General features: G+C 39.0%; 2 protein-coding genes across 2 annotated transcripts; one reads left to right on the forward strand and one right to left on the reverse strand.

The window, feature by feature from the left end:
• Window positions 1-1,392: 1,392 nt before the first annotated feature.
• Window positions 1,393-2,658, reverse strand: LOC148694302 (uncharacterized). The gene is made up of 2 exons (XM_088700673.1): window positions 2,567-2,658; window positions 1,393-2,098 (listed from the first exon to the last, which is right to left on the reverse strand). The coding sequence occupies exons 1-2, from the start codon at window positions 2,656-2,658 to the stop codon at window positions 1,393-1,395; spliced, it is 798 nt and encodes a 265-aa protein (XP_088556799.1).
• Window positions 2,659-10,992: 8,334 nt separating this feature from the next.
• On the forward strand, window positions 10,993-12,636 carry LOC137738713 (GATA transcription factor 12-like). Its single transcript, XM_068478186.2, has 2 exons — window positions 10,993-11,390; window positions 11,726-12,636. Exons 1-2 carry the CDS (start codon window positions 11,094-11,096, stop codon window positions 12,419-12,421), a joined length of 993 nt encoding a protein of 330 aa, XP_068334287.2. The 5' UTR covers window positions 10,993-11,093; the 3' UTR covers window positions 12,422-12,636.
• Window positions 12,637-22,511: the final 9,875 nt, after the last annotated feature.

Below are 22,511 nucleotides of genomic sequence, written 5' to 3' on the forward strand. Positions count from 1 at the left end.
AAATGTTGTGATACTTGCTACACAACCTATGGAATTGGATAAAGCCAAGGTTAACAGCCTAGTGGTCGCGAGGACTAGTTTACTTCTATAAGTAAGACGTCCGGCTACTGACCCTATCGCTAACATTTTGCAAAGTTCTACGCCAACACCTATAGATGCATAGGCTACGCAGGCCTATATGCTTATACAAAAGTAGCACGCCTACCACTGGCCTATAAAGTCTAAAGGTTAGGGCATAAACAAAAGAAGCGAAAATAGAATGCCAGTGACGGTCTGCTTGTGATTCACAGATCTAAGTTTGTGGTCATCTCATTACTGTTCTGCTCAATGCTTAGCAGTAGAGTGCTGATACTTGGCACGATGACATTAGGATGAATGATTGATTCTGAACCAAATGCCAAAAAGAAAAAAGTTTCACCGGTGGCTCGTCATTTGGTGGTGCGATACGCCCACAGACATTTGGGGAGTTCATCTGGCCATTTTCCTTTCTTGTCGGAAAGGGACTTCTTGAGGAAATTGAGAATCGTCTCATTGGATGCTTCAGCTTGTCCATTGCCTTGAGGATGTCTTGGCGTGGACATGTGCTGCTTGATGCCATACTTTTGGAAGAACTACACCAAATTTTTGCCCATGAATTGCCGTCCGTTGTCGGTGACGATGTATTGTGGGATGCCAAATCGAAAAATGATGTTCCTCCATATAAAGCGCTCTATGTCCGCCTAAGTCATGGTAGTCATAGGCTCTGCTTATACCCATTTGGTGAAGTAATTGGTTGCCACTATCATCATGCCCCTGCTTTTAGTAGCGGGCGACATTGGCCCTACCAAGTCGATTGCCCACTGCATGAACGACCAATGACTTGTCTGCGGGTGTAACTCGTTGGCAGGCAATGCTGGTACCGACTTGTAGTATTGGCAGCGGTTGCACTTTTGTTCTAACTCTTTAGCATCTTGATGCATGGTAGGCCAATAGTAATATGCGTTAAGATCCTTTTGCATTAAGGATCAGCCTCCAAAGTGATTTCCACAAACACCTTCGTGGATTGAGCTTAGAACCTTTAGGTTGTCAAGAGACACTAAGCAGCGGAGATGTGGTCCAGTGTAGGATCTTTAGACGAGAATATCGTTCCACATGTAGTAACGAGTTGCCTTTATTTGGAGTTTTCTAGACTCCAATCTTTTCATGGGGAGTGTACTATTGACTAAATGTCCATTAAAAGGAGCGGGCCGATGGGGTTGTTTTTCAAGAGCATCCCTTTCACACAAACCTATGGACCCCCTATCCTGCCACCAATTGGGAATTGTACTAACTTGTGACATTTTGACTCCCGACTCCGCTTCTATGCTTGGCCTATCTAGATACCCCACCGGGATAGAACATTTAAGTTAGTGGTCAAGGGTGGAGCCTAGGTCGTTGTCTGCCTGCAGAACTTGAGTAAGAGTGTAACTTGTAAGTTTGAAATGCCTTAAGTTGCTTGCGTACCTTCTCTAGGTATTGTGCCATCTTTGGATGTTTTGCCATGTACTCCCTAGTAGTATGGCTGGTGATTAACTGGGAATCAAAATGAATTACGAGTTTTTTCACGGCTAAGTCTTTTGCCATTCGGAGGCCTTCCAGTTGTGCTTCATACTCTGCTTCGTTGTTGGATGCTTTGAAGCCTAGAGTGATCATTTGCTCGAGCATTGAACTATCCAGGGTGACAACGACCACACCTGTTCCAGAGCCTTTGTAGTTGGATGCACCATTGACATGCAAGTGCCAAAAGTTTCCATCGGGTGGAGCAGGCACAGGTAAAGTGTGCTCGGCTGCCTCCGGGGTGCCGTTGGGCCGCTCTGTTGCATCGCCTAAGCTAGGCGTGTACTCTGCTATGAAGTCTGCCAAAGCTTGGGCCTTTATCGTCGTGTGGGGTCGAAAAACTAAACTGTATTGGCCAAGTTCCAACGCCCATTTCATCACTCGTTGAGAAGCATTTGGACCATGTATGATTGATTGCAGAGGATATTGAGTCATAATGATGATTGTATGAGCTTGAAAGTATGGTCTGAGCTTCCGAGCTGCAACAACTAGTGCCAAAATTAATTTCTCGATCTTTGGATATCTAGTTTCCACATCGAAAAAAACTTTAAAAGTCTAGAATACCGGCAGTTGGGCCCCCGACTTTTCTCGCATGAGGGTAGAGCTCAATGCTACTTCTGAGACTGCCAAGTAGATGTATATGTCATTCACTGCTTCCGGCTTGGATAGTAAGAGAGGTGATGTGAGATATTTCTTTAGGTCTTGGAAAACTCTTTCATATTCATCATCCCATTTATCACGTTGTGCCCTCTTAATGGCCTTGAAAAGGGGCTTGCATAAATTCATGGATTGCGAGAGAAAACAGTTAAAGGCGAATGCTCGTCCAGTCAAGCTTTGGATCTTCTTCAAGGTAGTTGGAGATTTCATCTCTAGGATCGCTCAGATTTGCTTAGGATGTGCTTCGATTCCTCGTTGGGTTACTTGGTACCCTAAGAATCTTCCTGAAGATACTCTAAATGTGCATTTGGCGAAATTAAGCTTCATCTTATACTTTCTAAGGATGTTGAAAGTTTTTGCCAAGTTGCCGATGTGGTCTGATTGCTGCTTGCCCTTCACTATGATGTTGTTGACATAGACCTCCATGGTTACTCCAATTTGCTTATTGAACATCATGTTTACTAACCTTTGGTAGGTAGCTTTTGTGTTCTTAAGGCTAAAAGGTATAACCTTGTAGCAGTAGGTGCCTCGCTCGATCGCGAATGTGATTTTCTCCTTATTAGGCTTTTACATGGCTATGGTTATAGTCGAAGTATGCGTCCAAGAAACCGAACATCTCGTTCCCAGAAGTTGAATCTATTAATAGATCGATTCGGGGAAGTGGATAATGATCATTTCGGCATGCATTGTTGAGGTTGGTATAATCTATGCAAACCCTCCATATGCCATTCTCTTACTTTTTTACCAATACGATGTTGGCAAGCCATGCTATGTGTGCTACTTCTTCTATGAATCTGGCCTCTAGTAGCTTGTCAATATTCGCTTCGATGATCGTCACTCGTTAGGGTGCAAAATGCCTTCTTTTTTGGATCACTAGTTTGGCATCTGGGTCGACGTGCAGCTTGTGGCAAGTTATCTTGGGGTCGATGCTGGGCATGTCGGAAGGTGACCATATGAAGATGTCACAATTTTCCATAAGGAAAGCCTTGGTTCTTCATTTTCCTTTAGGCTTAGACGTGAGCCGATACTAGCAATCTTCTCTGGCTACTGAGGATCAAGAATTATATGCTCAGCGTCCTTTTCGGGTTTCCATCCCGTCTCATCTGCTGGCGTGTTGACTTGGACACCATCTTCTTGATCCGACTGTTGTAATTGTTATTTGGTAGCTTTATCGTCCATTTGGACCTGGGTAGCCTTTACAGAGGTAAAGGTTTTCTTTCTTGATTTCTTCAATACTTGCATAGTGCATCGTCGGGATGTGGCTTGGTCAGACTTGATTTCTCCGACTCCTCCTCACGGGATACAGAATCAGATTTTTTGATATTTAACGGAGGTTACAACGTCCAACTTGATCAGCCAAGGTCTCCCAAGAATCCCATTGTAGGGGGCGAGTTGCTTAGGATCGTGAACGTTTGCTTTGAGATAACTGACAATGTTCTCACATCAAGTGTAATGTTGTCGATGGCAGTCGAGGTGTGCCCGTTGAATCTGGTGAGTACTTCCGCTTAACGTATGATTATGTTTTCCAGGCCTATCTTCTAAATTACTGAGAGCTAAAGTAGGTTGATTGTACTTTCGTTGTCAACCATAATTTTGTCGACTATATCATGGGCTAGTTGGAAATATACCACTAGTACGTCGTTGGGTGGGAAGTCAATGCCTTCTGCATCCTGCTCAGTGAAGCAAACGATGAGTCCAGGTTGGGTGTTGACTGCCTCGACCTGTGAGACTAGTAGAGCCTGTTGGATATTCCTTTTCTTGGCGTTGTTAGTAGCCCTCAAATGCAAAGATTCGGCGAAGATGCCATTGATCAGAATCGTCTTGTTGGGCGGTTCTTCGTTGGCATTTGTATTCCTTATAGGCTGCGCAGCTGGCTTGTCCAAGTATCTGCCGACTTTACATTTTTTCACTAGCTCCTCTAGGTAGATCTTCCAAGCGTAGCAGTTGTCGGTTGTGTAACCAGGACCTTGATGGAATGCGTAGTACTTGGTGTGGTCCAACTTGGAAGTATTTCCTTTTGATTATTTCGGCAACTTCAACTATGGCTAGTTCTTGATGTTGTGAAGGATTTGGTGGATTGAGATTGAGAACTTAGAGTAGGTCATGGTCGTTAGGCCTTCTTTGGTCATGGGTTAGTCCCTACTCTTGGCATCTTGCCTGTTTTTGTTGTACTGCTTCCCGTCCTCCTTATTTTGAGCCATTGCCGAGTTTTTTCGAGGCTGCTCGGGCGCTTGTCTGCTCGTCGAGCCTCGTCCCAAGTACGTGCTTCTCTTCTAGAGCGAACGAGTCTGCCATGGTTAGATCTTATTTCATGATCAATTCTCCAAACAATGGGTGGTCTGCTGGGAGTCATTTTTGGAAGGTTGTGCTTGCTTTTGAGTTGTTGCATCCAATTATCTTCGCCTTCTTTGCTTTGAACCTTTTAACGTATTCGCGGAGTGACTCCTTTGGGTTCTTTTTCACGTTGAACAAGTGGTCGGACTTTTTCTTGATCGAGCGGTATGATGAGTATTCTTTGGTGAAAACCAAGGAAAGATCATCAAAACTCCAGATGGACATGGTGGTAGGGTGTGGAACTAATCTTATGCCTCGCCTTGTAGAGTGGTGGCGAATATCTTGCACATAAGAGCATCGTTGTTCCGATAAAAGACCATGGTGCTTTGGTAGTGCTTCAAGTGCCTTTCCCGATCTTCATTTTCTTTGAAAGATGTGAAATGTGGCATGCTAGATTTATGTGGAGGCTCCGCCTGTTCGATCTCGTTCGTGAAGGGTGACTTGCTTATATTGGTCATGTCCTGTCGTAGCACTTCGTCAGCAACTTCGTTGCATTGGAAATCACACAATCGATCGTTTAAAAGCCTCTCTACCTCTTCTTGAATCTGCCTTTGTTAGGGTAGCGAAGCTCTCGGCTGCCCCCGGTTTTGATCTATTGGTCTAGGCTGCTCTTCTATGTGCTCGACTTGTCTATGTCACGGCGGCAGTGTATGTGGTTTGTTCCTAGCATGCGAGGGAATTCTTCGCAGACTGCTCGTTAAACTTGAGGCAGACTGAGTGACTGCTTCTCTCTGTCTTTCGTGCTGCCTACTCCGATGTAAGGTGGAGGATGATCCTTGTGGGCCTAGCCGCGAATGAACACTTTGCCTGGAAGGTTGCTCATGTTGACTATCGGAGTATGGCCCCAAACATGAATGTATGCTCCTCTGTAGGTCTAGTCGAGAGTGCATGCTCATCCACGTGTTAAAACGAGAGTATACGTTATCCCGAGGGCTGCTAGAAAGGTTCTTTGTCTGCCCTCGTCTTACTTCGGGATACCTCGTCTGGGGTACGTTGCATCTCAGTGCGCTGCAAGAGCCGATTAACCAAAGTCTTCTGCTGTGCAAGGGCGCTCGTCAACTCCATGACTTGTCGAGACAAGTGTTGTTCGCCATTTGGGTTGGAAGAGCTTAGAAATAATGCGTCTCCTTGAGTGATGGAAGTGTAGTACACTCAGGCCGTGAGCTTTGAATTGGGAAATGTCAAATATGCGGAGAAGTGTGGTGAAAATACCCTCGGTTTAATTGTCGGCCCAAACATTTGAAGTTGGGATGGTTGAACCGCTCTTGGACCGGTTTAGGCTGCTTGGGACACCACAAGAGTGGGTTGGATTGCATGCGGCACATGTAAGTGTGAGGCTTTGGCTCGGCTCGGCTAGGCTTGGGCTTGCGGAGCTTGGAATGGCACGGGGCGCTAGATTGGCACAGCTCGGGCCAACTTTCCATGGACCTGGGCCTTCGTGGTTTGGAGTGGCGCGGGGTGCTGAGCCTCTCTTGGCACGGCTTGGGCCTGTGCAGCACCTTGGGCCTGCGGGCCTTGGCTTGTTGCTTTGGCAACTACGGCTGCAGCTTGAGCTCCTTTGCACTAGGCCGAGTTGGGCTCCCTTGTGGCGCGGGTTTGGGCTCGCTGTTGCAAAGTGGCACAGGCCTGGGCTTGTGGTTGCAAGGTGAGGCCTTCATTGTGAGTCCTTCTCTCACCGTGAGTTGCCACGGTGGTTGCCATAGGCATAACCATGGTGGTGTCCCTTGGGGGTGGTGTCACTCCACTAGTATTCATGTTGAGCTTCATGGATTACCGCGATCCAAATTCTTGAACGTTGGAATTTCTATTCGTCGTGGTTTTCGAGTTTCTAGTCATTGTACTTTTCTTTTACGTTTTATCGAAGAATTTTTATAAATAAAAATTCCAAGAATAAGAACGTATGAAAAATCTACAAATGAACAAGAAAACGAAAAACCTTGAATGCGAGAGTCTTTTTTCAAGCGTTTGATCAAGATTCTCAATGAAAGCACCAATTTGTGGATGCAAATTTCTGCCTTCTTGTTCTTGGACGAAAATGCACTTGCAAAATAATTAACACCTTAGGTCAAGGCCAAGAGCTTCACAAGCCCACGATGAATGAGGGTGGGGGGTGGCTTTGGTTGAAGAATCTCCGATACCAAAGTTAGAATTTGAGGGAAAAGTATTTAGAGAAATTTGGAGAATTTTGTAAGAGAGTTGGAATTGGACTTTTGAGAGAAATGTGAGCTATTTATAGGGGTGTGGTCCACCCCTATTTGGAGAAAAGGGGTCCAACCACTTATGGTGGTTTTTGGGTGTAATTGCAAGATATTATGTCAAAATAATATCTTGCAATCAATTAGGAAATTAATCAGAAAATTAATTAATTAATTAATTAGGAAATTAATCAATTAATTTAGGTAATTATTCCTATTTTGAATGAATAATTGAAGGTTACTTTGTAGGGAGGATTTGATGAGGATGAATGAAATAGGTTTTGAATAAATATCTATTTTGACCACTTTTGACATTGATTGAGTCGTGATTGCCCGCTGCTTGCGCGTATGAGTTCCGGTGTGTCTCAAGGGTAATTTTATCTTTTTTACCCAAGAATCCACATGTCGCTTCTATAGTTTTCTCGATTTTTTTTTGCTCCACAATAAGCATGTCCCCTTTTCTATTTGTTCTTTATTCTCTCACCTTTCTCTCCCTCACTTCTCCAAACCGAGCAAAACCCACTGAGGAGCTAGATCTAACAAAAAAAAAAAAAAAAAAAGCAGGTATACTATTCGACTCGATCGATTTTAGAGGTGAAGCGAACTGAACCCAACAAACAACAATATCATATAAGATAATATGACAAATTAGATTATCTTCTTGTAAAAGCCCGAAATGTTTGCTTAAAACCCAAGTCACCCTTTTTTTGGGTTCCCTTTGTTTTTAAATTTGAAGCAACCAACATAAAGCTGTCCATCAAAAACCAACGTAAACCTCAATACACTCTAGTCTCTAGTATTATCAAACCTTAATCAAGTTTAAGCCATGCATTAAGGACAGGGGGGCACGTGACGTGCACACACGTGCTACCATGTTAGGGTTTAGACATGCTAAGCATAATGCACGTGTGAGGAAGCACCTTAGGAAAATGACCTCATCATGAATAGATTCCTGCCACATGGCCTTGACCCTCTTTACTTGATTTCTAATAAAATCAACCAAACTACATGTTGAAGATAGGAGAATAACTTGTATGATACGAATTTACCTCTACGGTGACATCTAGTGTCAAAAATATAACTAAGTGGAAAATAGCTAACACGTATTTTATGTGTATTATTGACACGAAACGCCATATAACGATGAACTCGTACCATGCAAGTCATTCTTGTATGGTAGAGGTAGACTCACAAACACCAAGGCAATGTACTTGATTTGTACGCTAAGACTGAAATTCATGGATAATTATTTTGTGAGTTGAATTGTATCTTTTCCTAAATATGTGTTGATTTAGGAACTGCAGTTTATGAAGTAACATTAAAATGTCATCAAACAAACAAGTTTTACAAACAAAAGGAAATTGTGTCAAATTCTGGCTGGATTGTGCTTTCCTTTGCTTCATGAATAAGTTCTTTGATTAGAGGGAATATAATCTCTATTTTCCCCTTTGTATCCCGTTTCATTTTTTTTCCTCTTATTCTTCACATTGTACGACGTTGTATGATTATCGACTTGTTTATTATACACGAGAATCAACAAATTGAACATCAAACCATTTGTTTAACAATGTAATAACATAGTGTTTAATTAAAACACTATGTTCATCTATTTATCTGATAACATTTAACTCTAAATGACTTTTTATTTATGTTAATTATTTGCATAAATGATCATTGATCAATAAAGTTGGGTCTTGAAGACAAACAATGTTGCTTGATACAAACATAATAAGAGAAGGTAGAAGGTAACCATCCAAAGTCGGAGGTAGAAGCTGACTAGCATTCCAACTTTACAAGTAGCCCTTTACCATAATGCTGGAATTGAGTTGAGCTCTTACATGACGTCGTAGGTTCGAACTCCGTCAGTAGCTAATCTAACATCTAATCTAACAAAATTCATCGTTTAACGAAAGAAAAAAAAAAAAAAAAACTAGCATTCCAACCTTTTTTTTTAGTACAACGATATATTTTAACACTAAGGGGAGGGGGAGTTCGGCTAAGTCACACAATGGGCAACCTAATTTGGTATCGAATTCGTCATCCATGAGATTCGAACCTAAAACCTCTCACTTACAAGTGAAGATAAATACTAACAGACTGTAGTACTGAGTGACAACTAGCATTCCAACTTTGAATCGAGTACAACATATAGTAACTAATGCCATATTATTGGCCATAATTAATTGCAAAAATAATGAAGTAATTAGCATACAATAACAAAAATTAAACAAATTGAAATACAATTTTCAACCCCTTTAGAATCGATCTCTTTGCAGGTTTTGTCGCTGTGATTCCTCCAAAGGCTCTCAATTCCAAGAGTGTCCAAGTTTACAGCCGGATTCCTCTGCTACTAATAATTTTTTGCTCTTGGGAGTTGTGCTTTTACTTTAATTTAAGAGTTTAATTTTCTCCCTCTGATTTTTTTCCAATATTTTAACCTCAATTAACTGTACTTTCTACTCCAATTTGCTCCAATTGCCCTATCATTACCCATTGTTTATATTCCCCACCCACGTTTAAGCACGATGCTTACAGCTCAACTTAATCAAATAACGGTCTTGATCACGCGGGCAGGGTTTTCACTGTTAATGATTTTATCTTACCTGCAGGCTGCACCATAGGAGTATGAGGGTCTCTTTTCTGATCCTAATTGCTTCTTCCCTCCTAATGCTGTTGACTTATTGTTAACTTATGGGTAAACTCCATTGATTAGGCCTCGTTTGGAAAGAACTTTTAAACGATTGAAAACACGTTTGTTTTAATACTTTTGGAACTAAATCTTAATAACAATGCAAGTTAATTATAAAAAAGTACTTGAAGTGTTTCCACTAAGAAGCACATAACTGAAAAACACTTCAGGTGCTTTTGGAATTCAAAAACATTTTATATAAAAACGCTTAAGCACTTGTCAAATGAGCCTCCAGATCAACAAATTTCATGTTTCACAACCAAAAAAAGATGAAAACCAACATTATTTTAGATGAAATTATGTCCATCAATTTATATACCAACAAAAATGAAAAATTTCAAACTTGACCAACTAATGAGTTTATAATTTCTCTATGAATATCAAAAGCAAAACGTTTGACATAAAACACGACGAAGGCTCATAGAAAACGAGTGCAATACCATTTCTACATGTAAAAAGCGTGTTAGTATAGTATGAATAGTGTCATTTATCGTACGTAGTAGAGAATTGATTAATGTGTTGAAACGAGAATAATACTACCAAATTCTCTCACTACCTTCCTACATTTGAGGTTTCAAATGTTAGGGAAAAACTTCACTGTACCAAATTCTAAGCAAATATGCCCAGATGCCCATGAGCTTTGTTATCTTATTATCTTCCATATACTATAAAAGTCTATCACTACACATGAGTCATGTTCTTTAAGATTCCATATTACCAAAAAAAAAAAAATTATTGTTACCTACCGTTTAATTTTAATTTAACGATTAAGAAAAAAGTACAACAATAAAAAATAAATAACTAATTACTGTTTAAGATCAGGCCATAATTTTCTTGAACCATGGGTTTAGCTTTTTTTTTTCTTTTGTTGAACAAACGATATTATCTACACTAAGGAGAGATGATGAACTTATCCTTATCCTAAACTAGCAATAATGTTGTTCAAATTAGTATTTGATAAGAATCAAACATAAGACTTCTTACTTATAAATTAAAAAAAAATATCACTAAATCGTAGTACTACGGCAAGTTTAAACGTTTAGAATAACAGAACTTCACTACACATTTCCTAGTTCCTACACAAGGTTTTGCAAGACCGAGTCGGATGGGCCCGAGTCATCCGACGCTAATCCCCATGACACATTGACCATGGTAAAAATTGGATAAGGTCCGTTTCTTCGCGGCTACATTTATTACCCTTCCAAAATTTGTCAACCATATTAATTGTTTACCTTCATTTCCCCATAATCCAAAGTAAATTCCTCCTTTTTTTTCAATTTCTATTTCTCTGAATTTGTATTGGTTAAGCTTTATTAAGAGAGGTGAGGTGTGGAGGTGGGTCCAAAAAGCACGTGACAAAGGTGGTGGTGGTGTCAGCGATCATGTGAGGAGTTTCATAAGGGGTTCGGTTCAAAAAGCCCAGCACCACCCTCCCCTTCGTATTATTTAATACAAATCTCTCCCCATTCAAAATAACGCCTCAATTTCCCATTATTTGCACTCCTGCCCTCCCTGAGCTCCTCAAAACCACCCCCCTCCATTATCCCTCTCACTCATCACATCACTCTCACACAACCCAAGCAAACTCTCTCTCTCTCTCGCTCTCTCTAGACTGCAAGTTTCCGCACTCGATTCCTTCACAAATGGAACTACCCGAGTTCCACCACGGCGGCTACTTCAACGGCGGAGCCGCCAAGTTATTGCCGGGAGACAAGCCTACCGGCGGCGACTTCACCGTCGAAGACCTACTCGACTTCTCTAATGAAGACCCCTTCGTCACCACCGCCGCTGACGGCGGAGGCTTCCATGACCCCGCCGCGGATTCCTCTGCGGTCACCGCCGTTGACAGCTGTAATTCCTCTGTTTCTGGCGGAGAGCCTCATTTCTCCGGCAACCGGAGCTTCGACGACTCCCAGTTCTCCGGCGACCTCTGCGTTCCGGTAGACCTCCAATCTCATTAATTCAAGAATTCCAAATATATTCACTAATTTGTGGCTTCTGCATGTAATTTGCATGATCCTGACGTTAATTTTATAATTAAGTATTTAACAAAAAAGTTTATTTTTCATCAACAAAATAGTTTATTTCGGTAATTGTATTTCTTAGTTTAGAACAAAATTATTATTATTATTCTAAATTTTAATAAATACATACGTAATTGTATTTCGTAGTATGAATTCTTATGTTTTGCATGTAATATGCATACGTAAAACTAATTTAATTAATTTGCAAAATTAAGTCCAATTTTCATTAATTTGTGGAAATTTGATTGCAGTACGATGACTTGGCGGAGCTGGAATGGCTGTCGAACTTTGTGGAGGATTCCTTCTCAGCAGACAAGGATTTACAATCTCTCCAGTTCCTCTCCGTAAGTAACACAACCAAACCTCAAACCCCCGAAACGTGTTCATCCTCCGAAACGCCTCAAAACGCACCACTTTTCCCCTCCGAAACGCCTCTCCCGGGCAAGGCCCGAAGCAAGCGCTCACGCGCCGCCCCCGGGGACTGGTCCACGCGCCTCCTCCACCTCACTACTCCCAACAACAACACCAAACCTCCCAAAACGACATTACCTAAGATGAGAGATGGAGCCATTGGTGGTGGCAATTCAAATTCAGGTTCGGACTCTTCAGGCCGCAAATGCCTCCATTGTGCAGCAGAAAAGACTCCGCAATGGCGGACTGGGCCCATGGGCCCTAAAACTCTTTGCAACGCTTGCGGGGTCCGGTATAAGTCGGGTCGACTTGTTCCCGAGTACCGGCCCGCCGCGAGCCCCACTTTCGTGTCGGCTAGGCACTCCAATTCGCACAGGAAGGTTTTGGAGCTGCGAAGACAGAAGGATGTCCAGAGATCACATCATCATCATCATCAATTTCTTAGTCCAGGTTCCATTTTTGGTGTATCCAACGGTGGTCATGATGAGTACTTGATCCATCATCATAACGTGAATGATTTTCGGCAGATGATGTAGTGGATGCTAGAGTAGGATAAATTAGGGTGGACCTCTCTAATTTTAACATGAATTCTCTAGCTCAATTTGGTCTTAAATTTTGAATTTATAGTCAAATGTTTCAAGCGTCGTTGAGGGAAAAAAAAAAAAAAAAAGGGAGAGGGAATTTGGGCCTTGAGTTTGTATTCTACTTCTTTTTTTGCCGAATTTGGCAAATTTAGAGTCAATTTGATCTACATTTTGTTTTTGTTTTTGTTTTTTTTTTTTTGGGTTAAGTTAATAAAATTAACAAATTTTGTTTATTTGCTGAGGTCTTGTGGAACAAATTAAAGAATAAGAATGTAACAATTCCCAAAATAAATAAGAAAGAATAAATATTGCTATAAAACGGAGAACATGATTGAAGATGCTCTTATATTTTTTTTCATATTTGAATGTGATGCAGTTAGATGACATTAGTACTTCTATAGTTTAATTAATTGTATTTATAAACAAAATATTAATACCTATACCAATCATATAGTGAAATTATAAATCCACGATATCATCAATGTCACTGTATCATTAGCATATCGACGACTTGTCCGCATTTAAAAAAAAACAAAAAAAAGACTTGTATGAAGGAAAAAAAGGCCATGGGAAGCTTGTGCAAATGGTTGACATGATGAGGAGCAACCAAAAATTTGTCCAATTTGTATAAATTTCCACAAGCATATCTAGCATTTCCAATTAACTTAAGAAACTTGGAATACATAAAGTGCAACAACCAAACTTGAAGGGAATATATGTGGAGAGAAAGCAAAGTTCATGTGCTAGAATTGTGATAGATGAGTTGCACCCTTTTTGTGTATATCGAGGGCTCAAATTTCATGATACATTAGGAGAATAATAAGGCAGCACAGCAGGAAGCAACAAGGTCGGAGAGTGCGTGGGATTCAGTGACGAATTTATAAGTACTTTGTTGATATATCGTCGTGTGTACGTACCATCTTACATGGAAGTGCGTTTTTAAGTGTTTTGAAAACCAATGCAAAGAGAAGAGACCAGTGGAGAAAGCAACAGAAGGAAAATATGTGTGTAAAAATTTGAATAATATTAGGGAGATTATAATTTTAAAATTAAATTTGCAAGTCAAATAACATATCATCAGTAGAAAATGAACACATTTATCACTATTTAAGTAATAATCCAATCATCAACTTTCATATTAATTGGTTTATAAAATTTAGTTTAAAAATTTGGTCTCACTAGCATTACCTTAAAAATTTTGAAAGAGGAATTTGGCATTAGCTGCTGAATTGCTTGCAAAAATGGAGAGATTTGTAACACCGTGCATCATAATAAAAGTGAAGAAAATAATTTATTTTTGTATCTCTTTAATTGTATTATAATATGTGATTTTAATTACCGTCTTGTGTTCTCCGTGCACTAAAAAAAATTCTCTCAAACATGATGAAGGGAGGGACATGTGGGGGACACTTGGGGACTGAATTAGTTGTCCACCCGAGCCTAGACATTTACCCTTCCGTGGGGTCCCACTGTCTTATTTCTTATAATTGGTTAGTGTATTTTACCAATTTCATAATGGTCATTCGAGATTGTGAATTGGGATTAGTTGTTGAGGGGGGTAATTATTTAGTCATTTAAGATCATATAAATGGTATTTGAATTTTATTATGTTTAATTTGTCCAAATTTAAGAACTACATGTGGGAGTTTATGATTTTCTACCTTTGGTTTTCTAATTGATCTTCACCCTATGATTTTTAGTGGGGGAATGATGAACTTCAATTATATTTGGGACAAAAAGAAAGAAGGAGAAAGAAAAACTAGGGTGGGGGGGAGTTTTCTGTGTCGATGTTTTTTTTTTTTTTTTTTTTTTTTAGAGAAAAGTAATTAGAAAAGCCTCTAGGACAACTAGTACAAGAATTGTTTAAGTGCATTCATCACAAAGGGCGAAGGGAAGAAAACCAAACATGATCCGACGAAGGTGATCTACCCAAATTAGCTAGAGACTCGGCAACAAAATCTGCTTCATGGTGGACATGAACAAAGTGGACGTCTGCCAATCAACAAATGGCAGATTAGAAAGGGAGTAATCGTAGGTTCCAAGGGCGCTAATACTCTCGGGCAAAGGGTCAGCTCATGAAAAAGTTGTCTAGACCACCTTCAAATGAGATGAAATCTTAAGTGGAATGTCACACAATCAAATTTGAATGTATAAAGAAGTTCCGGCCCGTTATGTCAATCTTACATGGATTGACTATGAGTTTTTTAATGACAATTTTGACATATAAGAAAATGTGTTAACAATTAATTTTTAATTTTTTTTGTTGTTGTGTGGGGTCTCATTAATGCACCAATTATAAATCTTGCAAAATTATTTTAGTACATTTATTTTTAAAATGACTCATACAAATATCATTTATAACCAAAAAAAAAAAAAAAAAAAAAAAGGGTTGGAGGAAGAGAAATCTCACATTGCCACATCAGCCATTAAATTAACATTAAACATATATCTTTTAACATCTCCATTGAACATTCGGACAAGTAGCGGTAATATTTGGGTTGTGCTGAGGCAATAAAAGATAGTTTTTAAGAAATTTCCAAGTCAAAGCCATGAAAAAAATCCTAACTTTAGGAGGATATTCAAGTATCAGACTTTGTTGATAGCATGAGCATTAGGATGACATAAATTTGATGCATTTGTAACCAAGTGGAAGATTTTGATGGTAAATAGACCAAAGGGGAAACGACCCCAAACAAACACATGCTTTTCAGCATTCAGGGGATATGTATTGCTTTTGGTAACAAGCTCAAAAGAAGGGCTAATAAGGAGAATATTGTTACAAAAGATAAAACTTAGCTCACATAGTTTGGCTTGAATTATTCAGTTTGTTATACTGCTGAGATTTGGCAGTTATAAGATTGTAGGTTGTTATGATAAGCTGACAATATCTTGTGTGCTCAGCCATTGTAGAAATTCCAGTTGTAACTTCATGATTGTGTAATCAATGAAAGAATATTTCCTAATATGGTATCCTTCGCCTTATGTCTATTGACTCGATCCTACCTTTCTTTTCGTCTTTCGCTTATCTCTTATGCTCTTTGAAAACTTTAGGTCTCGATCTCTGCAAACCCTAGAGATTGCAATCAATGGCGACTTCTGATTCCCTTTCTAAATCAAATTCTTGAATTCATCAAATTCACCCCTCTCCTATGGTGAATTCTTGCCCTAATTCCTCTAGAACTGCTTCAATTACTTCAATCACGATCCAAAGCATTAGATCCATGGTGCCAATCAAGCTCACTACCACGAATTATCTTACTTGGAGTGCCTTATTTGCTCCGATCTTCCGCCGCTACAACCTCATCGAAATAATTGATGGATTTATGCTGCCTCCGCCCAAATTTCTTCGCGATGCCTCTAGAAATAGTAGTACCTCTCTAAATTATGACTATGTCACATGGTTTGAGAATGATCAGAACATTCTTATTTGGTTGAACCACATACTCTTTGATCTTCTGATTTGTATACTATCGGTGTAACTTCATCTCGTGATCTTTGGTCCAATTTGGAATCGGGACTTGCGATGGCTTCGCAATCGCATATTCATGAACTTTGATCTCAACTTCGTAACATCACTAAATGTGATTTGACTGCTGTAGCCTATCCTCAATAGATTGAAAAAATTGCTAATGCTTTTGCCAGTGTTGGTGCTTCCGTTGATGACTCAAAGCTCATCTTTGTCACGCTTAATGGTATTCCTTTTGAATATGAATCTTTTGTGGATGCAATTCAGTTTCGCCTTAGTTCTACAACAATCGATGAACGTTATGGCTTGTTTCTCAACAAAGAAATTCAATTGACGAACAAGAAGCATTATTCTTCTTCTTTTCCACTTCAGGCTTTCAATTTATCCACTGGTCTTCTACCTACACCGACTCATAACAATAAAGCTTTTGCAGCTCAAAATGGCTCAAATTTGACCTCTAACCAAGGGCATGGTCAAGATCGCAATTTCTCAAACCCAAAAAATTACTCCAATCAAGGCATGGACATGAATTTTTCTAACTTCAACTCCAACAATCAAAACAATCAGAGATACAACAACAAATCAAATCAAAGGTATAATCATGGAGGTCGATCTAATTTCAACTCCAGGAAAATTATTTGTCAAATTTGTAGACAGTTTGATCATGAAGATTTTGAGTGCCCTCATCGAATTAATCCTACTTATGGAAAAAAAAAAATGCACTTTCTGCCATGTATACCAATACATCTTCCAACACACCGACCTAGTTACTTAACTCTGGGGCAAACTCGCACATGACAAATTCAATGAGACATATTTAGAATCATGCACCTTATACTGGGCCTGAGCAAGTCTATATTGGTGATGGCAAAGGTTTGCCTATTCTTAATTCTGGCACTTCTACTATGTTTACTCCTAATCATGCATTTGCTCTTAAGAATGTATTACATGTGCCACATTTGAAACAAAATTTGCTTTCTGCAAATCAATTTAGTCTTGATAATTGGTGTTCAATTCACCTCTATCCTTTTCATTTCACTGTGAAAGATCTTTCTTAAGAAAATATGCTCTTTAAGGGGGCGTTTGTTTGCCCTCACTAAGTGAGACTGGACTAACTGTTAGTCCAATACCCTGTTTGTTTCGTGCTGGGATTAATATTAATGAGACTAAAAGGGATTCTTATGGGACAAAACCCTTTGCGTTGCTAGCTTTTTGTCCTTACTCCGAAATCACACCACCAGACCTGAAACCCTTATGCGTATGAAGTATGCACGCTGCAAGTCGTCTGCTTCTCTGCAACTCTGGCCACCTATACCCAGATCTGAAACCCACCACACCCACCGCCTAAATTTCAACATCCAACCACCAAAATTTGAAATGAGAAAAAAAATCAATTCGATAAAAACAACAAATTCAATAGAAAAATTCTTCATTTTTCCCAGAAACTTAAGAGATTTTTCTGAGAAAATCGGAGGAGGGGCGAGAAATAGAGTGGTTGTGAAATCCATGGCGCTGTAGAGAGGAGCCTCTGCATGATTTCAATTTTCCGTGGGATTTGAAGTTGGGAAATCAGAATTTGCGGTGCCATAAATAATTTAGAGGAATCACAATAGCAAAGAAAAGGAAAGGGGAAAAAAAAAAGAGAACAAAAGGGGGGGGGGTGATGAATGACACTGTTTTGAAGGAGGAGAGAGTGGAAAGGAAAAGAAAAAGATGAAGAGAGGGAGAAGGTTGGAGCAAAATTAGGAAGAAAAAGGAAGATCAGAGGAAAAAAAAAATTAGGAATGGAGATGAGAGGTTTCTAGAATGAAAAAAGAAATAGACAGTGGAAGTCATATAATATTACTAAATATGTATTAAATAATATAAAATATTAATAAAATATGAATGAAAAAAATATAATATTAGAATTTGTTGTAATCCTGCTATTTAGTCCGACACTACATCAAACGCTTCACTAAGTCACTTCAGCTTAGTCAAGTCTAAGTTAGTCCAACTTAGTCCCTAAAGCTAGTCCAGTGCAACAAACGCACCCTAAAGGTCCCGTGAGGCATGGATTCTATCCCTTCTTTGGTTCTGACAATCCTTTTAACACTCATCAACTCTATGCTGCTACTGCTAAAGCATATACAGAGGTTAGGCATCAACATTTAGGCCATCCTTCTTCTAGGATCTTAAATAAACTTGTTTCTTAGTCATGTATTCCAATGTCTTCTGTTGTTAAATCATTCTGTTCAAGTTGTGCTTTAGGAAAATGTTCAAAACTTTCATTTGTATCTACTGCAAGTACTACCTGTAAACCATTGCAACTCATGTATACTGATGTCTGAAGACCTGCCTCTATTTGTTCAGTCTATGGTTATAGGTATTATATCATCTTCATTGATGATTATACTAGATACAGCTGGTTATTTTCTCTCAAATGTAAATCAGAAATGTTTACCACTTTTGTTCATTTCAAGAATTTAGTTGAAAATATGATGAGTAATAAAATTGTTTCTATTCGATCTGATTCTGGTAGAGAATTTGTCAATATTGTCATGTCTACTTTATGAAAGATCATGGCATTCATCATCAGCTTACATGTCTTCACACACCAAAGCAAAATGCTTGTTTTGAGCGTAAGCACATACACTTGGTTGAGACAGCTCGAACAATGCTGGTTGCATCTAAGGTTCCATATATCTATTGGGTGGAAGCCTTTTCCACAACCATATATCTAATAAACAGGATGTCTACAGTGTCAAGACCATCTCCTTGGGAGTCCCTATTCCACAAGTCTCATTCTTATTCTTCTCTCAAAATATTTGGATGTAGATGTTTTCCCTAGTTGAAGCCATATACTACACCGAAGTTGGATCCCAAGAGCAAGCTTTGTGTCTTCTTAGGATACAGTCTTAATCACAAAGGGTAGAGATGCCTTAACCCCAAACTAAGAGGATTTATATCTCAAGGCATGTTCTATTTGATGAATCTTAGTTCCTTTTTCATCATATAGGCTCATCCTCTTCTGCAAATGTTCCACCTTCATCACAAAATGTTATCTCATTTTTTATCCCTGCAACCCTCACATTCTCTCAAGTTACACCTCATCCTACATCTTCAGTACCACCTACTAGTTCATTTCTAGCAACCACTCACCCCATCACTAGTTTATCCCTTGCCACTAGTACAGCTTCACTCTCACCCCAACACACTATACTTTCACCTACTCCTACCCTTCCACAAACTACTAACTGCCATCCAATGCAGACTAGATCAAAATCTAGTATCTTCAAACAAAAAGCCTTACTTGCCACCAAACACCCTTTACCCTCTAATATCACTAAAGATTACATTCCTTCAACATATATTTAGGCTTCTAAACATGCTCATTAGAGGCAGGCAATGCAAGAAGAGTTCAATGCTCTTCTTAACAATGGTACTTGGATTCTTAGGCCTCTCATGTCCTTTTAGAGCCTAGTAGGGTGTAAATGGGTATTTCAGATCAAGAGGAAATCGGATGGTACTATAGAAATATATAAAGCTCGCCTAGTTGCAAAGGGATTTCACCAACAAGAAAGATTAGATTATACTGAAACCTTTAGTCCTGTTGCTAAACCAGTGATTGTTTAGCTTCTTCTTACAATGGCAGTGCAATTTGATTGGTTTTTGAACTAACTTGATGTCAGCAATGCGTTTTTGCATGGAAACCTTTTTGAAACTATTTTCATGAAGCAACCATCAGGTTTTGAGGATCCCACTAAGTCAGATTCTGTTTGTCAATTGGATAATTCTCTTATGGCTTGAAGCAATCCCCAAGAGCCTATATGAAAAGCTTCATAGTGCCTTACACTCTCTTGGATTCCAAGGTTAACAAAATGATCATTCCTTATTTGTTAAAAAGGATCCAACTCTAGTTTTTATACTAGTCTATGTGGATGATATTCTAGTTACTGGACCCTCACCTTAAGCTTATCAAAATATTATTTCCAAACTCAGTGGTCTATTTCCAATCAAAGACCTTGGACCTTTGCATTATTTTCTTGGGATTGAAGTCAAAAGATCCTCCAATGGCATTTTTCTTTCTTAGACCAAGTATATCTCAGATCTCTTGAAGAAAACTAAGATGGATGGTTCAAAACCCTATGCTACTCATTTGAGTACATCCAAACTAGATCATAACTTTCCACATCTTCTCAATCCTACTGCATACATGTCTTTAGTTGAAAGACTTTAGTATTTTACATGGACAAGACCTGACTTATACTTTGCAGTCAGTCTTGTATGCCAATTCATGCACAATCCTAGGCAATCCCACTTTCAAGCAGTTAAGAGGATTCTTCAATATCTCAAAGGCACACTCAATCTTGGTCTTTGGTTCTCCAAAAGCTCCACAAACCTGCGTATTAATGCATTTTTAGATGTTGATTAGGCTAACTGTTCACTTGATCGAAAATCAACATGTGGTTTTTGTGTTTTTGTAGGAAATAACATTATTAGTTTGAGTGCTAAGAAGCAACCAACAATTGCTAGATCTTCTACTTAAGCAAAGTATAGATCTCTGGCCAATACTACTGCTGAATTAATCTGGATATGTGATAGGAGCATATTCATGCGACTTAAATGGCTTGTTCTCGTACATTTACGTTATGTTTCTTTAGTTATTTTAGTTCTTTATGCTTCTTTTGTGTGTTTTCAGGTTCTAAGGGCTTAGGGAGCAAGAAAGTGCATTTTGAGGCTATTTGGAGCATTTTTGGGCATGGATTGGATAGCTTATCCATGGAGCCAAAGTTTGGACGAAATTGAAGACTTGAAGTAGGAAAGTTAAATCCTAAAAAGACCTCATGTTTGAGCATCATTGAAAACTCCTACGCATTTTAGAACACAAAAACAACATTCCTAGCAACCTTAGGACATTGTCGTGTGTTTCCTTGTGTCTCCCTTCCTTGCCATGCAAGGAAGGGCTTTGTTCCCTATTTTAAATACTTAAAACACAAAAATAAAACAAATACGAATGATTAAGACTCAACGAAATATGGGGGAAATGTGTTTGGGCAAGATTAAATTAAATGGAAAGATTATAATTAAGGGCAAAACGTAAATACAAAGGTGATAAAAATATGGATGATGGAATAGCCAAAGGGTTCTTCTCCACACATGCTCCAAGTTAATTAGATCTGCTTAAATTAACTTTCAGATTTCCCTAAATTCATTGGATTGAATGGAATACGCATTACAACCAAATTATTCTTAATCAAAGTCCCTAACTATGGAATACGCATGATAGAGACATTCAACAAAGATCATTAAGTTCAATGAAAATTATAAGTGTTGACGAGGCATTCGTTACTATGGAATACGCATGAAACTTATGCCAAGAATTCGTTTAACGCGATTGTTTATAAGCAACCTCCACTACTTGTGAATATAAGTTCATAACGATTAGGTGAAACTCACTTATATTCTAGCGTCATATTCATGCATGAAAATTAAGCTTGCAATCTCAATGAACATACATAAATACGTTATCAATCAAACAGTTAAACGAATTGAATCCACAACTTATGAAATTCCAACCAAAAGTAATCAATTCATATTGCAAATATAAACATGTATTTTGAATCACCCCCTAGCTAAAGGGGGGTTTAGTTCCTCATAACTTTGAAATCAAAGAAACACCTAAACATTCCAACAACTCAAACTTGAATTGTATGAACGTTTAAGCACTCTTCTCTTCCATTACAAAACAAAGAAAATTGAATTTAAACATTGAAATCAAAGAAACACCTAAACATTCCAACAACTCAAATTTGAATTGTATGAACGTTTAGGCACTCTTCTCTTCTTCGTTGTTGTAGCACAAGGTCTAAGGTGAGTTTTTGGGGGATGAGGAGTGGTTGGAATGAAGAGAAAATATGCAGAAAATGAAGGGATATGCACGGCAAGAATGGAGGTGTTTGTGGTGTGTTGTGTATGAAAATGAGATGTGAATTGAATCCGGAATGAATGAATGAATGCAAGGGTATTTATAGGAGTAGTGGAGGGAACATATGGCTATGTCATTTGTAGGTGAAGTAGGTGGATGTTGTAGGTGAAGTAGGTGGATGTTGTAGGTGAAGTAGGTGGATGGTGGATGTTGTAGGTGAAGTAGGTGGATGTTGTAGGTGAAGTAGGTGGATGTTGTAGGTGATTATGAGTGATAAGTGATAAGTGTATGATATGTTAAGTGATAAGTGAATGATTATGATAAGTGATAAATGAATGTATGATATGATAAGTGGTGAATGATAAGTGGTAGTGTTTAAGTATTTAAAATAGGGAACAAAGCCCTTCCTTGCATGGCAAGGAAGGGAGACACAAGGAAACACACGACAATGTCCTAAGGTTGCTAGGAATGTTGTTTTTGTGTTCTAAAATGCGTAGGAGTTTTCAATGATGCTCAAACATGAGGTCTTTTTAGGATTTAACTTTCCTACTTCAAGTCTTCAATTTCGTCCAAACTTTGGCTCCATGGATAAGCTATCCAATCCATGCCCAAAAATGCTCCAAATAGCCTCAAAATGCACTTTCTTGCTCCCTAAGCCCTTAGAACCT

This window comes from Pyrus communis, chromosome 9 (genome assembly GCF_041283825.1).
Source record: "Pyrus communis isolate YQ-2024b chromosome 9, ASM4128382v1, whole genome shotgun sequence".
Taxonomy (NCBI): domain Eukaryota; kingdom Viridiplantae; phylum Streptophyta; class Magnoliopsida; order Rosales; family Rosaceae; genus Pyrus; species Pyrus communis.